This window comes from Grosmannia clavigera (genome assembly GCF_000143105.1).
Source record: "Grosmannia clavigera kw1407 unplaced genomic scaffold GCSC_161, whole genome shotgun sequence".
Classification (NCBI taxonomy): Eukaryota; Fungi; Ascomycota; class Sordariomycetes; order Ophiostomatales; family Ophiostomataceae; genus Leptographium; species Leptographium clavigerum.
In genome coordinates this window covers 195,648-215,758 of record NW_014040778.1, presented here as the reverse complement: position 1 = coordinate 215,758, position 20,111 = coordinate 195,648, and the positions used below count along the sequence as shown (strand labels likewise).

Below are 20,111 nucleotides of genomic sequence, written 5' to 3'. Positions count from 1 at the left end.
CAATATATACAGGATGCCTGCTCTGAAAGGGAAAAAATATCGTGGATGATAGACCACCAGGTCAACACTCGCTGGGGGGGGTTCGCCACAATATTCTTAGTGGACCAGACTATCCCCCAGCTGTTTGATAAGAAAGAGCAATTACTTATTGCTTTAATTCAAGGCGATACACCAAATTCTACCGATCTACTTAGCCTAAACCCCCGTTCTATACACAGAAGAGTCGTTCTTTCCGGGTACTTATCAGAAACAGAGCTTTGGTTCCAAGATGTTAAAATGGGGCTGTCTATGCTAGACAAGCATGAACTGACGAGCGGCTGGAAACTGATTGATATTGTCATCGAATTTAACATTGCACAGCTGCACAATCTAGCTTACGCGGCCATACGGTCCAGGCCATTACAATACTATGACCGAGAAAATACCGATAATATCAGGGTGACAGGCAACTCGATGGAAGCAATGCTCTACCCGGAAAAGAGTTGTCATCGCAAGGTAGTTCTGATCAGCAAATTTACTGCCTCTGCGGAAAAGAAGACGGGGCCTAGATGTATTCGCACTTTCAAGATGGAAAAAGCAGTTGACATCATATGCGATACTAGACAGCTGTCCAGTGACTTGCCAGAAAAATCGCGCCAGATTTCAGAGTTTTACCCTCCAGAAGGTCAACACTGTGTGCCAACAGAAGATCAATCCAAGGAAATCCTGAAGCTTATGGACCGGTTCAATTCGAGCAGATACCCCCATCATGAGGGCCACGACGATGATGTCGCCCAGGTTCACAAAATTGTCGACGATACTCTCGACACATGCTCCGACCGAGTCACAGATGTTGCTGAGCACTTACGCCAGATTGGCATATATATTCCGGCCGAGGAGGATATCTGGGCATTTCAGGAGGCCCAAGACGCGCGCACCAGGGCCACAATCATGCACAAATTGAATGAACAGAAGTTTGCGATGGAGCGGGAATGGGACAGAACTCACGAAGAATCCCAGACGTCCGAAGCATTGTGATTCGGCAAGTTACTATGTAGTGGCAGCTCACAATTGTACGCACGTATGTTGTTTGCGTGCCAAACCAATGATTGCGGGTCTGAGTTAAAACGAAAACGCAAATAATAGCTACCGCATTGTTTGTGTTAACATGTGGGGTATCCGAGATATTATCGAAGGTTTCTACGAGTACTCCATATTGTGCACGTAAGACGAGATTGGCATATCGCGAAGCTAGATTTTGATCGCATATAAGAGCAATCTGTACGGAAGTCTATAGACAAATAGTCGCACATATCACGAGGCAATGGTCTGTAGCCATGTATCACGTACAGTCACGTGGCCAGAGAGCAAAGAGGCATACGTATCGTATTTGGAATTAAAGAATAGATCTAGACCAAGCTCTTATGTAGCATCGGGATGATTTCTTTTTCAGCCGAATTGCCAACATTTGTTTGCATTTCCCCGACAATTCGGGTACAAGGTATTAATAGTACTGAATTGAGCTAGGTGTAAGGAGTACTCCGTACGGAGTACAAAGCTCGGGATGTTGCGTAGACATTGCGCCAGCTAATATCACGACGAGAGGATCACTTATACACCACAAGTAAAGCACTCCGCAGTACGGAGTACGGAGTACACCTACGGAGCCAAAACTCCCGGACACACTTGCTCCGAGGCGGTGGATAGCTAGCAAGGAGTCGTGGCGTGCGAGAGGGGGAAAGAAAACCACGCGCAGTAAAAAGGGGAAACACGGGCGGGAAAAAGGGGAAGAATGTCCAGATCAGAAATCGGGCGACAGCGCATGTAGTCCGTGTGGAGTAGTCCGTGCGAGGGTTTTGACAAGCACATGACTGCCGTCTGGGAGAGCTATTGCCCATTGGAGCGTGAAATTGTATTGCGCCTCCTTTTGGCATCTGCAGACATGAAATACGAAGTACGGGTACTTTCGCTCAGTGTTGGCAAGAAGCTAGAACGACAGCTGGTCCTTGCACAGAGTCGGCAGCACGCAGACCGTTGATTGGCCGAACCAAAAGACAAGCAGCCCATGTGAAGTCATCCAACAGGAACCCAGGCACAGAGAAGGGCCAGACCCGGTACTTTCCCTTCAGGACACAAAAGGCGCCCTGTGCATACGAGCCGATTAAGTTATATCCAGTATGATTTGGGGCAGAATAAGAGTGTGGCTTGGTGCTTCCATTTCGCAGTCGTCGGTTTTTTTTAGGTACACGACCCACCAACGATCCACCACTAGCACCTGCTGCCCCAGTTTCGCTTTTTCTGCGCCAAAGGGGGGAAAAAACGCGTCAATCCAGCAAACATCTTCGTCCAGACTAGTTTCACCTCTCCTGCTCTCCCTCTCTTCCTCCCCGATCTTCTCTCCTTTGAAGCCATTCCGTCCAGACGCCAGAGCAAACCGCCCATTTCGACCTTTTATTTTCCAAGCCATCGCATTGTTCGCCAAGGGCGTCAAGCTCCCTTCTCTTCTATCCCTCATTTAGCTGCTCCCCCTTTCTCTGACCGCCCCATTTAAGAGCACGGCTGCCTGTCGCCCTGCACCTTTCGACTTTCATTTTCGATCATCTCGCGGCCGCTTCTTCTCGCTCGATAGCAGTCGAGTGCATGAACAGACAGGTCAACTCCGACGGATTCTCCTAACTGCGGCTGCTTGCCTCCTCTATCCCACAATGGCCTGCCCTCCACCCTCTTCTCGAAGCGCACACTCATCCTCTTCTGGCCATCTCCGTCGTCGTCGCCGACAAGCTCTCGCCCTCCTCGTCCTGCCGTTCTTGGTCCTCCCCACAGTCTCAGCTGCTGCCGTGCTTCCTGCCGATGCGGCTTCAGCGGTCGCCGCTGCTGTTCCTGTGGCAGCGGCTCCTGTGGCAGCAGCTCCTATAGCAGCAGCTCCTGTAGCCGCAGCTGCAGCTGCAGCCCCTGCGGTAGATGCCATCGACACCGTGGGCGGGACAGCCGGGACCAAAGCCAAACAACACGACAAGGTGAAGCCTGTTGACGGCAAGGACGGCCGGCCACACGAGGGTCCTTTTGTCGATATTGAAAGCTCGCGGAAGACGGGCGAAACAGCCGATCAGGCCGCACAGAAGAGCACTGTCTACATAGACGGCAAGAAGGTCCCGGAGAGCAACGATGGCGTTATGGACGACAAGAACCGGGTGGCGCCGAAGGAGGGCACCACGGGCACGAGCGGTGGCGTCAGCGAGAAGGACAAGCAGCGCAAGGCACAGGAGGGCCAGACTGGCGAACGTGTTGAAAATACACCAGATTCGCCGAAAGAGGCGCCGCCTATGCCCCACCACGAAGAGAAGAAGATCAATGGCGGGAAGGATGGAAAGGACGAGAAGGCCAAGGACAAAGACGTCGCTGGCGACGATGCGTCTGGTCTCGAGGTAAGATTCATATCAAGTCTCGATGCACTCGTGGCGAGATGGACTGACCCAAAGCCGCACAGAAACCGATCGATCTTCCTGACGCCCCGTACGACAAGGCCATGCCCGTTCCTGGATCTGCTAAGAAGGATCACTTGGACGTGTCGAAGCCCAAAATTGCGTCCGACCCATCCAAGAAGCCGCCACGTCCCAGTGGAGGCGACGATGAATCGGCCACGCTCATCCAGCCGCTGCATTCGTTCCTCCTGTCGCTTACCATGATTTTGGTCTCTGAAGTTGGCGACAAGACGTTTTTGGTGGCTGCGCTGATGGCGATGAAGCACGACCGCACAGTCGTCTTTTCTGCGGCCTTTAGTGCTCTTTTCACCATGACACTCCTGTCAGCCGTTTTGGGCCACGCCGTGCCGGTACTCATCCCCAAGCGCCTGACGAACCTTCTAGCCGCAGTCCTGTTTCTCGTCTTTGGTGGTCGCATGCTGCGTGAAGGCATGGGGATGGATGCAAACGAGGGCGTGGCGGCCGAGATGCAGGAGGTCGAGCAAGAGCTCGCCGAAAAGGAACATCTGGCCCGGGAGAACGGCCGCCGCAACGGCCTCTCGTCCACGGTCAGCTCAGACGCGCTTGAGATGGGCATCGGCGGTGACAGCGCGGGCGGACGGCATGCAAGGCAGCAGAACCGCTTTGGCAAGCCGAGCCGCAGCGCGTCCTCTTCTGCGTCTCCGCCTCGCAACCGCAGCGGCGGCGTCTTGTCGACGGCACTCAGCGTCGGCAATGGCATGAGCAACCTGGCCTCGCTTCTGCTAAGCCCTGCCTGGGTCCAGACGTTTGTGATGACCTTTTTGGGCGAGTGGGGAGACCGCAGCCAGATCGCCACTATCGCCATGGCTGCCGGCCAGGACTACTGGTGGGTGACGCTGGGCGCAGTGACGGGCCACGCCTGCTGCACTGGTGTGGCTGTCATTGGTGGCCGTGCCATTGCCGGCCGTGTCAGCCTCAAGGTTGTCACGATGGGCGGTGCCGTCTCGTTCCTGATCTTTGGCGTCATCTATCTTGTAGAGTCCTTTTACACATGAGAACAGGCGCTGCAGCGCCTCACTATTGTATTTTCTGGTTCATTGCGCTGTTTCGCACCTTCACACTCGTTACCACGCACTCGCGCTGTCTTGCGCTCACTTTTTTATTTGCGGGTCTGTTGCTGCTTCTACTGGCACTGTTTTGTTCGGCGGAAAGGACAGAGATGAACGGGTTTGATCGGCACAGGGTTCTTTCTGCATGGATGGCGTTTACCGCGTTGTCGGATGGAAAACAAACGTTTGGGCTATATTCTATCTCTGTTTTGGGGGGTCAATCACTCATTTTACCGCCCACTCGACGTCTCGCTGTTTAGACCTTTCTCTTCACGTCATTCCTTTACTACCCCTTACACAATTTTAATCCTATGACGGATATCGAGGTTGCGTTTCTTTTGTTATGTCTGGTTGCTTTTCTGCACGATTTCTCCTCCGTGTCGGAATGCTATGCAGATGGGGGCAAGGCCCTGGGTTGGGAATATGGCACCTGCCGGGTGGTCTTTGTGTTATGTATTTGGGGACTCGGCCTTTTTGTCCATTGCTATCGAGTTATCTTGGTTTCGGTGGGATACTGTAGACCGGGAAACAGGTGTACGAGCAATAGAAATAATCACGGCTACAGAGAACAGGAGCAGGAGGCGGACATGACGAAAAGAGGCCGAAATGGAGGGTTGGATGTATTGTTGTTCTGTACCATGTGTTTTCTGGCTTTGATAGGATAATAGCAATGATACGACAGCAACTCCGGGGGATGTCTGACCGTCAGATCGCCAGAACGAGATCGGCAGCACCGTCTACCAGTGCTTCTCCGCGATGGGGACCGTGTTGACATCGACACCATCGCGGAACCAGCGGTCGGCCTCGGCAATGGCGACGTCGTTGGCGCTCATCATGCGCTTGCGCATGCGGCCGTCGGGGGCAAAGGTCCAGTCCTCGAGCCCGTAGCAGCGGAACCACTGGGTCGGGGCGAGACCGGCAGCCGCTGCGTGCGCGGGCGCGAGCTGGTACTCGTACCAGAACTGCACGGCAATGCGATTGTCGGTGAAGGCGAAGAGCTCTTTGCGGAGGCAATAGTGGAGCTCACGCTCCCATTTGGCCTGCAAGAAGCGCGTCATCTCCTCGTGGCCACGGAGGAAATGGTCCCGGTTGCGCCAGATGCAGTCATCCGTGTAGGCCGGAACGACAGTGACAGGGTCTCTGAGAGGGGGCGAGGGGGCATTGTCAGTGAGGAGGCACAGATGTCTCACGATGTCGAGGACGAGAGAAGACCGACTTTGTGTTCCACGCGTCCTGGGCTGCCTTGACCTTTTTCTCGGCCGTTTCGAGCGTGAAAGGAGGCACAGGAGGAGCCATGATGTCCGTCTCTCGGCTGTGATGTGTTTGTCACTTGTGGATGTTCTTCTCTTTGCCGTGTTGCGCGTGCTCTGCTATCTGCATCTGCCTCTTTTCAACGTCCTTTCAGAGCAGGATCACAGCGTCCTTTTATACGTTCCCCCATGATACCATCTACGCCGTACAGTCCCTCCTCGTTCATGATTTCCTTACTAATTGAGATGCTGGTCTTTGCACTCCTGTCCAACACGTGGTCTGAGTCAGCCGTAGCCCCAAGCTAATGCAACCACTGCCGATTTAGGAAGTTTTCGTCGAAGAAACGCGGGGTGGTTTGCAGAGCTGGAGAGAGAAGGCGGCGAATGCCGTCCTCAGGATCTCCGGAGGAAACCCGGCATGGTTTTACGGACATAGATAGTAGAGAATTGGTGCCGCTGTCATGGACGATTTTCGCGCTTACATAAGCAGATCACAACGCGATGTCGCCATACGTTCCACTGGCTCTGGTGAACCGAGCGTCGGCTGCAGTGCTTACATGGTAGGGATCCCGATCCAGCCAAACTTGTCAACCAGCCGGCTGTGCCGGAGTTTGGTTGATGCAGTCGATACGGAAGCAAAGAAAGGTGGGGCAAGAAGGAGGGGTCATAGGCCGAGACGCGGCACGGCACAGAGCGAGCTCTGGAGCTAACTGCTTTATCACCAAGTGAGATCCAAGATCGAGGAGACCCATGTACCGTCAGTTGCTGATGCCGGCTTGGTACATATCTGCCTGCCTGCCGGGTTCTGTTTCCTGATGACCTTTTCCACTTGGCAGCCGGCATGCATATTGCAGTACTGCGAGCACTCGTTTGAGAGAGTTTCTGTCTGAGCACTCGCGCCCCTCGAGCAATCTCCCGGCGGGATGACAGGCCAGCTTCAAGACCTTTTCCACGTCCTAGTCTGGCCGACGCCTGCGAGAAAGCTTGCAGAGTGGATCCTGTCGGGCACGATACGCCCCCAGCTCCCATAATTACTGGGCTGCATCGCCGAAGAGACCAATACCCTTCGGACTAGCGGCCCTTTAGACCTGCGCTATCGGTCCAATAGTATGATTGGCTGTTGCAGCGCGACGACGGTCTGAGGCAGCGTACCCGCTGCAATGAAAAGGGGCAGGCTTGTAGAGATAACAGGAAGGCGCATCGCGACAGTGGTACCCGTGTACTTTGCGCGGTAGCATGTACTTGCATAGCAGGCCTTTCCGCTACGGGATAGTACCTGCATGTCTGATCCCCAATGCCGAGACTATGTACGACGGAGCAGAGCAGAGATCGGAGGACAACCCTACTGCTTGTAGCATGTACACGTAAGTTACGGTGAGTCCTGGTACGAGTACGAGTACGATGGGCGTGCAATACGAGTCTCGTGGTCAGGCCTGGGCTGCTCTGGCCGAGTGGGACGTCGGGCGCTGCTAGCCGAGCGAGGACGAAGTCGTGAGAGGGAGGCGCTGAAGACCACCGAAGCAAGAGGTCTTGTCGGTCGAATTCGCTGGCGCGCACCACTACCTCCCACTAGCGCGCCTGCCCCGTTGCATTGGCAGGTGTTTCTCTCCCCGCCCCACCGTGTTTCAGAGGGTCCAGCGTCGATGGCCGTTTTTCCTGGCAGCTTGCTGCCAGCAGCGTTTTGTGGCCGGTCAATCAGATGGCCTTGTTCGCGTGTTTCCCCTTTTTTCCTCCACGACCTCGTCGGCCGGCGAGAGAAGCGACGACAAAAAGCACCGTTTCGTCAGCAGATGCCGTCACAGCGCAAGCGGGACGCCAGCCGCCGCTGCAGAAGATCTCGAGACGTCTCTGCTTCTCCGTTTTTCCTCCTTCGTCCTTTTCCTTTTTGCATCTCGCGTTCCGTATCCGTGCCTTCCCCAACCTGCTCGCAATCCTCCGTAGCTCGCACTCGCCTCTAATGAGGGCACGCCATTCTGCTGTCCTACACTCCAGGGGGCTTTCCTTGGCTCTTTCCCGACCAGCCCCTTTTCCCGATGTGCGTTTGTGCAGCGTAAAGATACCGTTGTACGAAGTAGCCGGCCCACGTCCCATTCATCCATACTTTGTACCGCCACATCGCACACCCAAATCTGAGACCAGGCCTCAATCCTTCCCCTTCTTTTTTCCTGCCCTCCTCTTCTGCCCCATCCGCTGTGACGGCGCAATATTCCTCCACCATTTCTCCGCCCCCTCCTCCCCCCTCCCGTTTACCTTTTGTGTCGGACACCATTCCTGTCCTGTTTCCTCGCTCCATCACCTTTGTTTCTCTTCGCAGCCAAGCTGCACCTGACCAGGCTCTTCTGTCTTCTGTCTTCTGTGCCTTAAAGGTGGGCGATTTCTGCATGCTTGCCGCTCGCTGCATCCTCCAAGCATTTTACTGATTTTGTATTTCGACATCGCCCAATAGGACGCAATCTCGCATTCTCGTACGAACTGTGTTCTTGACGAACATACGGTGTCGGATTGAACGTCTGGAACGTGAGACGTGAGCTCGGCCTCGCTGCTTTCACTTCTACCTCAGTGCTGGACCAGTCGCTGTGTGTTTACGCACGTGCTGCGTGTCGCTGAACATCCCTGATTTATCGACGTCAGAGAATGAGCTCGAGCCGTCGCTCAAGTTTCGGAATGCTGCTACGACGAAGCAAATCGAGCGAGCTGAAGGGCAAAAAGGCCCAGGCGCTTCGCGAACAGGAACTCCAGCGTCAGCGCGAGGTTGCCAACATCCCCAATTCCCCTCCGCGGCTTCCTGTTCTCTACAACGGCGCCACGGCCCCCAACCTCCAGAACACGTTTGGCGAGCCTGCGGCCCATGAGCGTGCTCCGGATATGCCGCAGCAGGACCGTTTCCACGGCAATTACACGCCTCGCCCCTCCATGGAGCCTACACCGTCTGTGGCCAACGTGCCCATTCCTCCCATACCCCAGGGTGCTTGGGTGGACCCGTACGCACGCACCGAGAGCATGACCCACCGTGGGCGCTACAGCTATGCGAGCAGTGCTATCAGCACGATCAATAGCCCCAGACGGGTTCGGCGGAGGAAGGACCCGACTCCGTTCAAGTAAGAAAAGCTGTGGAACAAGAGCGATTGTGCATCTGCTGACATCGACGCGCAGTATTCTGATTATTGGTACTCGAAGTGCGGGCAAGTCGTCGTTCCTCGAATTTCTCAAGACGTCCCTGGCCTTGCCGGGGAAGAAGCGCAACCGGCACATGGACGCGGACGAGTTCACGCCGGTGGTGCCGCCGGCTGGCAATTTCATCCCCCCCTACCTCGAGACGGAGATCGACGGCGAGCGTATCGGACTGACTCTGTGGGATTCGGAGGGGCTGGAGAAGAATGTGGTGGATCTGCAGCTTCGCGAGATGTCTGCCTTCCTGGAGAGCAAGTTTGAGGACACTTTCAACGAGGAGATGAAGGTGGTACGATCGCCTGGCGTCCAGGACACGCACATCCACGCGGCGTTTCTGATCCTGGACCCGAGCCGCCTGGACCGGAATATCGCTGCGTCCAAGGCGGAGCATGCGGCCAGCGGCAACGGGGCTGGATTCAACGGCGGCCCTGTCAAATACGTGCCGCAGTCTCGTGTGGTGGGGGCGCTGGACGAGGACTTGGACCTGCAGGTTCTGCGGACTCTGCAGGGCAAGACGACGGTGATCCCGGTGATCTCAAAGGCCGACACGATCACGACCAAGCACATGAACGTGCTGAAGAAGTCTGTGTGGGACAGTCTTCGGAGGGCGAACCTGGCCCCGCTCGAGCCGCTGGGGCTTGACGACTGCGACGACGGAGACTCGGGCAGTGCAGCCGACTCGAGTCGGATCGAGGAGGAAACGGACGAGGAGACGGCGGTCGAAGCAGCAGAAGGCAGCTTTGCAGCGCGAGTGGGAGAGAGGGAGTCTGACGGAGCAGCGTACTCTGATGACGAGAAGTCGGAGGTTCCGGTCCAAGGCACGCGAGGTTTGCAGACGCCGTCGAGACACGGCAAGCGGACGTCGATCTCGTCCGGGCGGCGGAACCAGAGTCAGGACGACGACGAGCTGCCCCAAGTGCCAATGTCGATTATCAGCCCGGACATTTACGAGCCTGGAATCGTGGGGCGACAGTTTCCGTGGGGTTTTGCGGATCCGAACAACGAGGAGCATTGCGACTTTCTGCGGCTCAAGGATGCCGTGTTTAGCGAGTGGCGCGGCGAGCTGCGTGAGGCCAGTCGGGAGCAGTGGTACGAAGGGTGGCGGACGAGCCGACTGAAGCAGCGCGACGTCAAGGCGATGAAGGCGTCTCTACGGCGGTAATGGGGGCGTGGCGTAAGCTTGCGCGGCTCGCCTGCTGGCGGGCATTGTTTTTGATTCCCAAGCCGCACGTGCGACAGGTATATCCTGTCACGTGCATTCAGTCTGTTTCTCTTTCCCCGACAGGCGCGCGACAGCAAAACGGCGTCATCAGCTGTTTCTTTCCGTCGCCGCCGTTTTCCTTCATGAACAAATTATGTGCTGGATGTCTTCCAGATGAGATTTTGATTCCCCAATTGTCACCATATTCGATTCGGCTAGGAGCACAGGCATTGTGTTACCTTATTTCCTTTCCTTCTCAAGTTGCCAGATGCGACCATTTGTCTTTTCATTTGTTAGATACCTCGGCGCGTTTGAGCGTACCAAGACCAATACAAAGTGTTTTACAAATTATACAGAGGTTCGACGACGTTAGACTGTGGGAACATGCAGTCCAATTTTATATTGCGCGGCAGTCTGTTTTTCTGCTCATGATATCGTAGTGAAAGTATATTAACGTGGAGTTGGTTATCGTCAGATGCATGGGAATCAAACTTGGCGCCGGATGCTGCAGTGCCGGCGCACATGGAAGGGAAGAGGAAGCAAAGGAAAGGATTTTGTTGGAGGTGTGCATTCTTCGACTGGACCACTTGGTCCTGGGCTCTCGACCTTTGAGCTCGACCAGACGAGAGCACGAGAGCACGAGAGCACGAGAGCACGAGATCACGAGATCTTGAAATCACGTGATCTCGATGATCAAGATCCCGGCCTACTCGTCCTCTTCCTCGATGGGAGCGGGGGTGCGGCGTTCGCTGCGGCGTTTGGGACGGCGATGCTGGGAGCTGCTGATGTTGCTGGCCGAGTCCTCGGGCTTGAGCTCGAGCAGGTACTCATCGGCGGCGTCCCAGCTGTCGGGGTCGCCGGCGGGGGTTGCGGGCTGGGCGAGCATGCCGGGGTAGGCGACTTTCTGGTTCTGGTTGTAGCCGTAGGAGTAGCCGTGAGGGCTGGCGGGCAGGTCCATGGCATGGTTCACGCTATGGCTCCGTGCCGGGCTCGGAACGACGCCGCCGTTGACGCCGAGCTGCGGCAGGACGTTGACGCGGCCGGCGGCGACGGCCCGACGCTGCTGCAGACGGACAGACAGGCCGGCGCTGCGCTGTCGGAGGGCGGTGCGAACGGTCTCGGCGCGGCTGTGCAGAGCCTCAAAGGCGTCTTCGAGGGCCTCCATGCCGCGGTAGATCTCGCGCTCGACCTCGGCCAGCGCGGCGATCTCGGCCTCCTCGTCGGTCGAGACGGCATGGCGGGCGGTAGCTGCGGACGTGGCGGCCGACATGCCGGTCATGCCGGACATGCCGGACGCGGCCGAGAAGCTGCTGGTGCTGCTGACAAACGAGGCGGGCGTGACGTTGCGCGTCATCGGGGTCGGTCCGCGCGAAGGTGCATAGACGGATAGTGGCGTTGGACCACGTGACTGAGGTGTGGCTGGTGGGTGTGGCAGTGGATGGGCGATGGTGGGCAAAAAGGCCGAGGCTGGCGGCTCGCCGGCGATGGGCGTGGTGGCGTCGTCGTCGGCGGTGTTCTTGGGACTGACACCCGGACCGGCTGCATCATCGGCCCCGGACCAGAGGAAGCCGTCGAAGCGGCCGGACACCAAGATCTCCCACTCGGACGGGTGGATGTCGGCAATGGTGTGCAGCAGGTCGTGGACGCCCGGATTCCGGACCAGGTACAGAGCCGTTTCGGCATCCCGCGGCGGGCTGCCGGACAGGCGGTAGAGGCGCTGGATGGCCAGGCCGTTGCGCACCAGAAAGTCCGGCCGCGGACGGTTGTGCATGGGCGTGGGCGCGCGCACGGCCGGCTGCAGCTCGCGGGTGCCGGCCAGCAGCGCGTTGAAGAGCGGGCGGTCGTCGGGACCGAGATTCGTCAGGATGGCAAACGCGAGCGTCTCGTCGTCGATCTCTTGGGGTGGCGAGGCGGGCGCGTCAGCGCACTCGCGCATCCACCGGTCGACGCTGGCCCGTACCTTTTTGTTCTGCCGCAGGTAGTGCTCACGAAACTCGTCCGCGATGTCGGGGTCGATCTTGACCGGAGACATGGGCCGTGTCGGCGGCAGTCCGCCCGGGAGCATGCTCGTGAGATGGGCGTTGGCGCCGGCACCCACAGCGGCTGCTGTCGTCGCGGCCGCGTCTAGCTGCTGCTCCAACGCGCTGATGTTGATCGGCGGCCATGTCGGTAGGTCGATCCGTCCGCTCACCCGTTCCAGCACCTCGCCCCAGCCGAGACCCCGATGGCCGGTGTTGCTGATGCTGTTGCTGATGCTGTTGCTGCCGCTGATGCTGCTGATCTCGCTGGCTGCTGTCTCGCGCTGTCCCGGTCCGGTGCTCCCCCCCTCACAAACCACACAGGAACAGCCGTCGGGTGGGAGCTCGCGCGAGAAGACAATCTCCAGCCGGTCCAGCAGCCGGCGGGCTACGGTGCGGTGTCCCGTCGCTACTGCCAGCGATCCGTGGCTCTGCAGCACCGTCTGGTACTGGCCCAGCAGGTTGAAGAAGGGCGTGAACAGCGTCTCGGCTCCCTGCAGTGGCGGCTGTTGTGGTGGCTGGGCCCGCATCGCCGTGCTGCTTGTCCGCGGCAGCGCGGCCAGAAAGGTCTTGGGCACCGGCGATGGCAGTCCGCCGTTCTGCATCAGGTAGTCGATCCGCGGCACTTCGACGATGCTGATCGGCGGCGGCGGTGGCGGCGGTGGCATCGCCTGTGGCGGTATCGTCGACGTGAACGATGCCGTCATCGTGTCGTCCGGGTCGGCTGGGCTGGGCGTAGAGCACGATGACGGCGACGGCGTCTGCTGCTGCATCTGCTGCATCTGCTGTTGTTGGAGCTGCTGCTGTTGTTTCTGTTGTAGCTGCTGCAGCTGTTCGAGTTGCTGTTGCTGCAGCTGTTGCAGCTGCTGCTGTTGGACCTGTTGCTGCTGCAGCTGTCGTCGCTTGTACTCGGCTGCCGCGGCAAAAAAGGCTGGCGAGGCAATGTCGATGGGTGTCGGAGTCAGCGGCGAGGCCGAGTCCTGTGCCGACTCGGCCGAGAAGTTGGTGTTGTCGTCGTGCTCCGAGTACGCTGGCGGTGGCTGTTGTGGCTGCTGCGTGTAGGTGGCCTGGCTGGATGCCATGGACGGCTGAGACTGGCATCGGGCCAGGTCCTCGAGCGAGGATGGCACTGACAGTCGGACCGGCAACTGTTGTGTCTGCTGCTGCTGCTGCTGCTGCATCTCTGTTCCTGCTGATGACAAGTTCGTGTCTGGTGGACTGGGCGGTCGGTCATGTCGTATCGACCGGCTGCTCGTGGCTGGCGAGTTGGTGCTGTTGTTGGTCCGTCCACCGCCTGTCATGGCGGCTGCGCTGACCGACTTGGAACGCCGCATTTGGTTCTGGTTGCCGGCATGGCTCACGTCCGTGGCGTCGGGTGTGAGCGGGTCAGCCGTCCGGTCGGCCGTTCCTCCGGCCACCAGCTCTTCGCGGCTCATCAAGCCCTCGCGGCTGTGTGCCTGGTTGGCTGACGGATAGGGCAGCCGGTCGCGGCTGCGACCCATCTCCGGCACCAGATGGACGGCCGACGTCGAAGCGGATCGGGATAGCGTCGTTGTGGCTGCCAGAAACGTCCGTTTTGCCAGGCTGGAGACTCGCTGCGGCTTTTCCTTGTTGCTGCTGGCTAGCTCTTGGCTGCTCCTCTCGTCCGCCTCGCAGTCTTCGTAGTCCTCCTCGTCCCGCTCGTCGTCTTGACTCGTCCGCGTCGTGTTTTTCGTCGTCGTCGTCGTCGTCGTCGTCTTCGCCCGCTCTGTCACTGACGACGACCCGTCCTTGTTTCGCCGCCGCGATGATCGGTGCGACCCCGTACCTGAGGCTGTCCGATGGTGCCGGCTCGCCGTCGTGCTGCCGCTGACGCTGTGCAGATGCCGGCTCCGGTGCGTGTGGCTGCGCGAGGGCCCCGTGCCCGATGCTCCCGACCCGTATGCCAGGTCGCTCTCTCGTGACCGCGGCCGGGCTGCTCGGCTGCTGCTGCCCGTCGCCGTTGCCGTCGACCGTAGCGACGTCGAGCGGTGAGATAGCGTCGATGTCAGCAACGACGACAGCGTCGATGGCTTCGCCTCCTTTTCTCGATCACGATCTCTGTCTCTGTCTCTGTCTCTGTCTCTGTCTCTGTCTCTGTCTCGGTCTCGGTCTCGGTCTCGGTCTCGGTCTCCTCGATCCCGCTCTCGATCTCGGTCTCGATCCCGCTCTTTGTCTCTATCCCTCTCCCTCTCCCTCTCTCGACGCTCTAGCCTCACGGCCACGCGTCTCTTCTCGCGCGAGTCTGCATCGGCCTCGCCCACGTTGCTCGTCCCGCTCACGTCGCGGACCCGGGACGCCATCCGACCTTGCTGGCCTCCGTCGGCCGGAGGGGTCAGTCAGAAGTAGCGAAAAGATCGAGGCGGCGGTGGACCGACGCTGCCCCGGCTCAAATCTGGCTCTTTCGGTCTCGTCTGCTTGTCTTTTGTCTGTTTGTCGTCCGGATGTCTCTGCACCGTCCTTCAATCGTCTCGCTCGCTTCCGGCACAAGAAAAAAGGAGAAATACCGCCGCAGAGAGGGCACTATGGGGAAAAACGGAAGGAGAGCAAAAGACCAGAGAAGTTTCCTGGTTGCAGACACGCTACTGCGGCGATGGGACAGAGAGGTTGGGCTAAACCGGGTGGTGATTCCACTATTCCTAGGACCCGCTAAAAGGATTCAGGTCACCACGCCAATTCACAGACGGCTCCAGAAGGCTGGCAAATCGCACACCGCAGCCCGACCTGGCTTCGACCGAGCGGCGAACGAATGGAGGGGGGCCTCACGGCTGTCACGGCTGTCACGTCCTGCGTCGAAAGATGGAAAAGGATTGTATTCAGGATAGGATGATTTGGGGCCGCAGAGGAACCCTGAAAATTACAGCAGTCCCTACAGCACGCACCTTCTGCTAACCATTGGGCATCCAGCACCGCCTTTAGGCACCACCGCTGGTGCGGGGCCCGGCGGCTAACTGTGACAGTGGGCGGCGCGCAGAGCTTAAATTTGCTTCTTAGGCCGGTACGTCTTGTTTGCTTGTCTTGCCTGCAAGCTCCGGGTACCTGCTAGCACCCGTTTTATGCGATTGTGCGACCATTACTGTGCGCATAGTGGCATATCGGCTAGACACGTATCGATATCGACAGAAAAATTTTCACCTTTTCACTCTTCTCCCGGAACCTCACCATCTCTACCCCCAACCCCACTACCATGGCCTCCATCGTCCTCCCCGGCGACGACGTCGATCCGACCGCCCTGCTTCCGCCCGCCGACAAGAAGCCCCTCCGTCTGGGTCCCGGCCTGCGCGTCCTCCTGCCCGAGGGCCGTCTCGTCGCCACCGTCCCCGGGCTTCTCGCCGCCGATCGCCGCAAGAACCTGCTCTGGGTTGAGGCTGGCGGCCGTGGCGGCCGCTACGCCCCGGCCACCGGCGATCTGGTCGTCGGCCAGGTCCAGCATGCTTCGGCCGACCAGGCCGTCGTCGCCCTGGCTGCACACGACGCGCCGCCGCTGCGGGCTGTCCTGCCTGTCTTGGCCTTTGCCGGTGCCTCGCGCAAGAACCGCCCGGACCTCCAGCCCGGCACGCTCGTCTACGCCCGCGTCGCCTTTGCTGCTCGCCACATGGACACCGAACTCGAGTGCGTCGACGGCACCACCGGCAAGGCCGATGGCCTAGGCCCCCTCCTCGGCGGCATGGTCTTTGCCGTTAGCCTCCAGATGGCCCGTCGTCTGCTCATGGCCAGCTCTGCTGCCTCCGGCATCGTCGTCCTCGAGGCCCTCGCCCAGGAGGGCCTCGCCTTTGAGACCGCCGTCGGCCGCAATGGCCGTCTCTGGGTTCGCAGCGCTACCGCCACCGCTACTGCCACTGCCACCGCCGACAACAAACAACAAAAGCAACAAAAACAGAACAGCTCCCGAAATGACTCCCACACTGTCATCCTCGTTGGCCGCGCTGTCACCGCTACCGACGCCGGAAATCTCGACCCCGCCCAGCAAAGAGCCCTCGTTCGGAAGTTCGTGCGTGGCGGCGGCTGAATGCAACGGCCTCCTCGAGATACACACACACACACACACACACACAAAAGCAGTTATCCATCTACACCGGCACACCATTCAGCTGTCCGCCCGCGAGGGCTGTACACACAGCTGCTGCGCCTTGGTCCTGCTGGTCTGTCGCCAAGGCATCATCTGCTTCTGCTCGGATGCACTAGACGCTACACACCAGAAGGCTGTGAGCAATGCTGTCATAGATGCCCTGTTCAGGCTACACACACCTTGCCGTCTTAGATGAACACGTGCAAATCCAATATACGCAATGCTCCTGTGCCAATTTTCTAAATCGCGAACAAATGGTGGTATCCTAGTGCCCATATGTGATAACAGTAACATCCTGACCCAAAATATATCCCTGCCATGGAGTTCCGCTGATATGTTGCGGTCTCTGGAAGATGGCACCCACAAAAAATGTCCGGCAGAGAGAACGTGATTGTTTACCCTTGTTGTCCAGAAACTCCCGCTGCATGTGCTTGCCCACAAATTTGAATATAAAGACGAATAAAGAGTGAAAAAGGTAATGCCGGCGCTCCAGACCTTTAGACGCCCATCATAGGTTGGTCCACCACCTCAATCGGATCGTGATCTGGCTGCACGCTGTGCTTGTTGACCATGTGTCGCCGCCAGTTGTCTTTGCGCGGAAACGACTTGCCGCCAGGCACCGAGTATGGGCAGCCTTCTTCCGTGCAGTGATACTTTCGGCTCTTGCTGTGCTTGTCGTTGATGTGCCGGTCCAGATGCGTCTTGGTGCCAAATCGCTTGCCACAGCCGGTAACAACGCACTCGTGTGGCCGCTCGTGGTACCGCTTATGATGACTAATGTCCCTGTTAGTGCTTCGCTTGCAACCACGCATGCCCGACGGAGACAAGGCCACTTACTTCAGCTTGTGGACCTGGTCAAACATACGACCACATTCTTCGCATTTGAACGCGTGCGGGGACGCTGCTATTAACCTGTTAGAAAAGCGACCCAAGGAAGACGAAGACTGTCCTTACCGGAAACCTGTCCAGGTGTTGAGCCCGAATTAGATAATGGCGATGTCGAGTTGAAGTCAGCTTGCACTACGGCCAGCGGTGTGCTAAAACTGGATGGATGAGTAGACGGTTGCGGCGGTGTGATTGGGGCCATCGCTGGCATTTGTGCCATTATATGCCCGTTAGGGAGAGCTGTATGTTGCAAGTCGCACTGTGTATAGAGATAGGACTCTCCAGGCGACGTAGAGCTGGATGCCATCGTTGCCATCGTTGCCTGCATATTGAGGACCATGCCGGACGGCGTGTGTTGCAGAGGGGCAGACGTCGTCGGCATGTATGAACCGGCTGCCATCAAATGGCTACCATCTGGACCAAGCGAGACGGCATCGTTGGCCTGTTGGGCCATGTAAAACGGGTCCGTCTTGACCTCGCCCGGCGACAGTACACCGGCATTCAGGTAGTTGCCCTGGCTGGCCGTATGCGCCTCCAAGTTTGCCATGCTAAACCCGCCGTTCCCATCATCGTACTGTGCCTCCATCTTGATGTTTTCAACCTCTTCTTGCTCTACTTCGTCCTCATATTCGGAAACACCGTCTGCAGGACTGCTGACCTTCGCATCCGGAGGAGTCACCGTCAGCTGCGGAGAAAGCGCCTGCTGTTCGGCGGCCGCGTAACTTGCGGCGCTCTCTTCGGCGGACAGAACCAGCGGCGGAGGCGATTGCTCGTAGCGGTCGAGTTCGGCGGTCACATGAACAAAGCGCTCGTCTTCCGTAGCCGGAGCCCAAACATCCCGAGGGTTGACTGTGCCCGGCGCCGGAAGCCGAGGACTTGGAACTAGCGGTCGATTAAAGGGCGAGAGAGGCGTGTACTCTGGCATTGGCTCAGGCGTGAGCGCTGCCTTGGAAGCCTGGGGAGGTGGGGAGGAACGAGCCACTGTCTTTTCCCTCTCGCCTTCCCCAGCCCCAGCCCCAATTGCAGGACTCTGGGACGTGTCGGCGGTATCGCTTACCTCGGGAGGTGATGTCGGACTCAGTGGCGAAAAGTCGGCTCCGGAAGGCCTGCTGTCGGTGCGGATAGCCTGCAGCTTCGGATCTTTTAAACCAGATGGCACCAAGGCCGCCGCCGCTGCAGCTGCTGACAAGGAGATGAGACTGGAGAGCGCATGGTCCGACGGAGGTGGGCTATCGCGCGCTCGCTCGGCCACGGAGCCGGCGTCCGATGGTGGTGATAACGGAGCGCCAGAGTAGTATTCTGCCGAAGCGCCGGTGAGATGCTGCTCTTCGGCTCCGTACATGCCAGTAACTGCGCCCGGATATTGTTCTGCCGGGTATCCGTCTTGCGGGTAGCCAGCTCCGGGATATCCAGGCCCAGGATAGCCGCCCACTGGATACCCGGGCCCAGGATAGCCGGGATACGGTGCATTTGAATAGTTCCCTGGCGGATAGACAGGAGCTGGATAGCCGGGCCCAGGATAGCCGGCTTGAGGGTAACCAACGGGAGGCATCTGCTGGAAATTCATGGGACCAGAAGGACCACCCGTCCACATCTGGCCGTTGTCGGGGTTGTAGCCGCCAAAGCCATCCTCCACCGGAGACCGTGACATGTCGCCAGGTCCGCGGGAGGCTGAAACCTGCGTAGACTGCGTGTTGTTGCGGAAGAAGGACGTGAGGGTTTGCGTCAAAGACGACGACGTTGACCGCTCTGTCGGGCTGCGTTGGTCCAACGGGTTCGGAGGAGGATACGGTGCTGTCGGAAAGACGGAAGGCTGATCGGCCGCAAGGGGCGGGACGTTGGTATTGGCCACAGAGCTTCCGAGTGGGGGAGCTGCTCCGGCCGAATTCCCAGCTGCAGACCCCGAAGCTGCCGTCGACGGAGAGTAGGATACAGGAGCTTTGCCATCGTCGAATGAGTTGTTGTCGTAAGTGGGAGAGCCGGTCGGAGGGAAGGACTGAGTGTATGCAAACGGAGACTGGCCTGCCGGGCCGGGTTCAACTGCCGGAGGGCCGATCATGTCCATATGCGGAGCATCGGAAGGGCCCTGGCGAGCATTTCGAAGCGCCCGCAAGATAAACGGCAATGCCAGGAGAAGTAAGAAAACACCGACCACAGGCCCGACTACAGCACCGGCAATGCCACCGTGGGATATAGACCGGGCCAGGAGCCGGTCTGGAGGTGTCGGCGACATAATGAGTAGGGGGAAGGGTTCTCGAGGAATGTGATCGGTGTGCGTTAGAGATTCGTGGAATGCGGCAGAGAGAGCCAACACTCCTTCTTGCTCGAGGAATGACGTCGAGAGCCGTTCGGCGTCTGTGCGTAGCGAGACTCGGCCGACCCAGGCCAAGTCAGACGAGGAGGACGAAAAGGCAGAGGACGAGATGAGGTGAAGATGCAAAGGCCGAGGACGGAAATTGGCGGTTCAGTGACAGAACAGGTAGCAAAAAAGACAACAGAACGTGCAAGGGAACGGGAAAAAGGCCCGAGCTTCCAAGGATGTCGGGGTAGCAGAACTTGGCCGGCTGGCAGGCGTTGTGCAGAGTCCGTTTCGGTTCTCGATTGGCGGTGCAACCGGACAGAGGCCCGGGTTATGGCGCACGCTGCGCTGAGTTGTGCGACAAGAGCGGCATGAGTGAGAGAGTGTGGCGAGGGGGAGTAGAAACGGGAGGAGCGAGTGAGACGACGGGCAGGAGACGTGAGACAGTGTGAAGCGCGAGTTTTTTCTGGCAGCTGGTTGGGTGGTTGGGGGTTGGTCGGTAAACGGTGGATGGTACGGTAGACGGTGGAGTACGGAGTACTTTGCAGATAAAACGAGCGCTTCAGCAGGCGACTCGAGATCGGGACAGGACTGTCCTTGCGGCTGGTGGCAGCTCAAGGGGAGGCGGTGGCAGCGAGTGTGCAACACCGTCGACGTGGAAGGATGCGG

The 20,111-nt window shown here is 58.4% G+C and overlaps 7 protein-coding genes across 7 annotated transcripts; 4 read left to right on the top strand and 3 right to left on the bottom strand.

Moving 5' to 3' along the window:
- Positions 1-276: 276 nt before the first annotated feature.
- On the top strand, positions 277-1,017 carry CMQ_8214 (uncharacterized protein; the record flags this gene model as incomplete). The annotated part of the gene is made up of 1 exon (XM_014315755.1): positions 277-1,017. One exon carries the CDS (start codon positions 277-279, stop codon positions 1,015-1,017), a length of 741 nt encoding a protein of 246 aa, XP_014171230.1.
- Positions 1,018-2,684: 1,667 nt separating this feature from the next.
- On the top strand, positions 2,685-4,477 carry CMQ_8296 (upf0016 domain protein; the record flags this gene model as incomplete). Its single annotated transcript, XM_014315837.1, has 2 exons — positions 2,685-3,404; positions 3,467-4,477. The coding sequence occupies 2 exons, from the start codon at positions 2,685-2,687 to the stop codon at positions 4,475-4,477; spliced, it is 1,731 nt and encodes a 576-aa protein (XP_014171312.1).
- Positions 4,478-5,268: 791 nt separating this feature from the next.
- On the bottom strand, positions 5,269-5,827 carry CMQ_8147 (duf1348 domain containing protein; the record flags this gene model as incomplete). Its single annotated transcript, XM_014315688.1, has 2 exons — positions 5,269-5,671; positions 5,748-5,827. 2 exons carry the CDS (start codon positions 5,825-5,827, stop codon positions 5,269-5,271), a joined length of 483 nt encoding a protein of 160 aa, XP_014171163.1.
- A 2,618-nt stretch (positions 5,828-8,445) lies between these two features.
- On the top strand, positions 8,446-10,114 carry CMQ_8091 (septin; the record flags this gene model as incomplete). Its single annotated transcript, XM_014315632.1, has 2 exons — positions 8,446-8,879; positions 8,935-10,114. The coding sequence occupies 2 exons, from the start codon at positions 8,446-8,448 to the stop codon at positions 10,112-10,114; spliced, it is 1,614 nt and encodes a 537-aa protein (XP_014171107.1).
- A 745-nt stretch (positions 10,115-10,859) lies between these two features.
- On the bottom strand, positions 10,860-14,492 carry CMQ_8187 (5-methylcytosine G/T mismatch-specific DNA glycosylase; the record flags this gene model as incomplete). Its single annotated transcript, XM_014315728.1, has 1 exon — positions 10,860-14,492. The coding sequence occupies one exon, from the start codon at positions 14,490-14,492 to the stop codon at positions 10,860-10,862; it is 3,633 nt and encodes a 1,210-aa protein (XP_014171203.1).
- Positions 14,493-15,376: 884 nt separating this feature from the next.
- CMQ_8114 (exosome complex exonuclease) lies at positions 15,377-16,198 on the top strand (the record flags this gene model as incomplete). Its single annotated transcript, XM_014315655.1, has 1 exon — positions 15,377-16,198. The coding sequence occupies one exon, from the start codon at positions 15,377-15,379 to the stop codon at positions 16,196-16,198; it is 822 nt and encodes a 273-aa protein (XP_014171130.1).
- A 557-nt stretch (positions 16,199-16,755) lies between these two features.
- On the bottom strand, positions 16,756-19,376 carry CMQ_8098 (zinc finger protein 2; the record flags this gene model as incomplete). The annotated part of the gene is made up of 4 exons (XM_014315639.1): positions 16,756-17,032; positions 17,096-17,159; positions 17,213-17,301; positions 17,404-19,376. 4 exons carry the CDS (start codon positions 19,374-19,376, stop codon positions 16,756-16,758), a joined length of 2,403 nt encoding a protein of 800 aa, XP_014171114.1.
- Between the last annotated feature and the right edge of the window lie 735 nt (positions 19,377-20,111).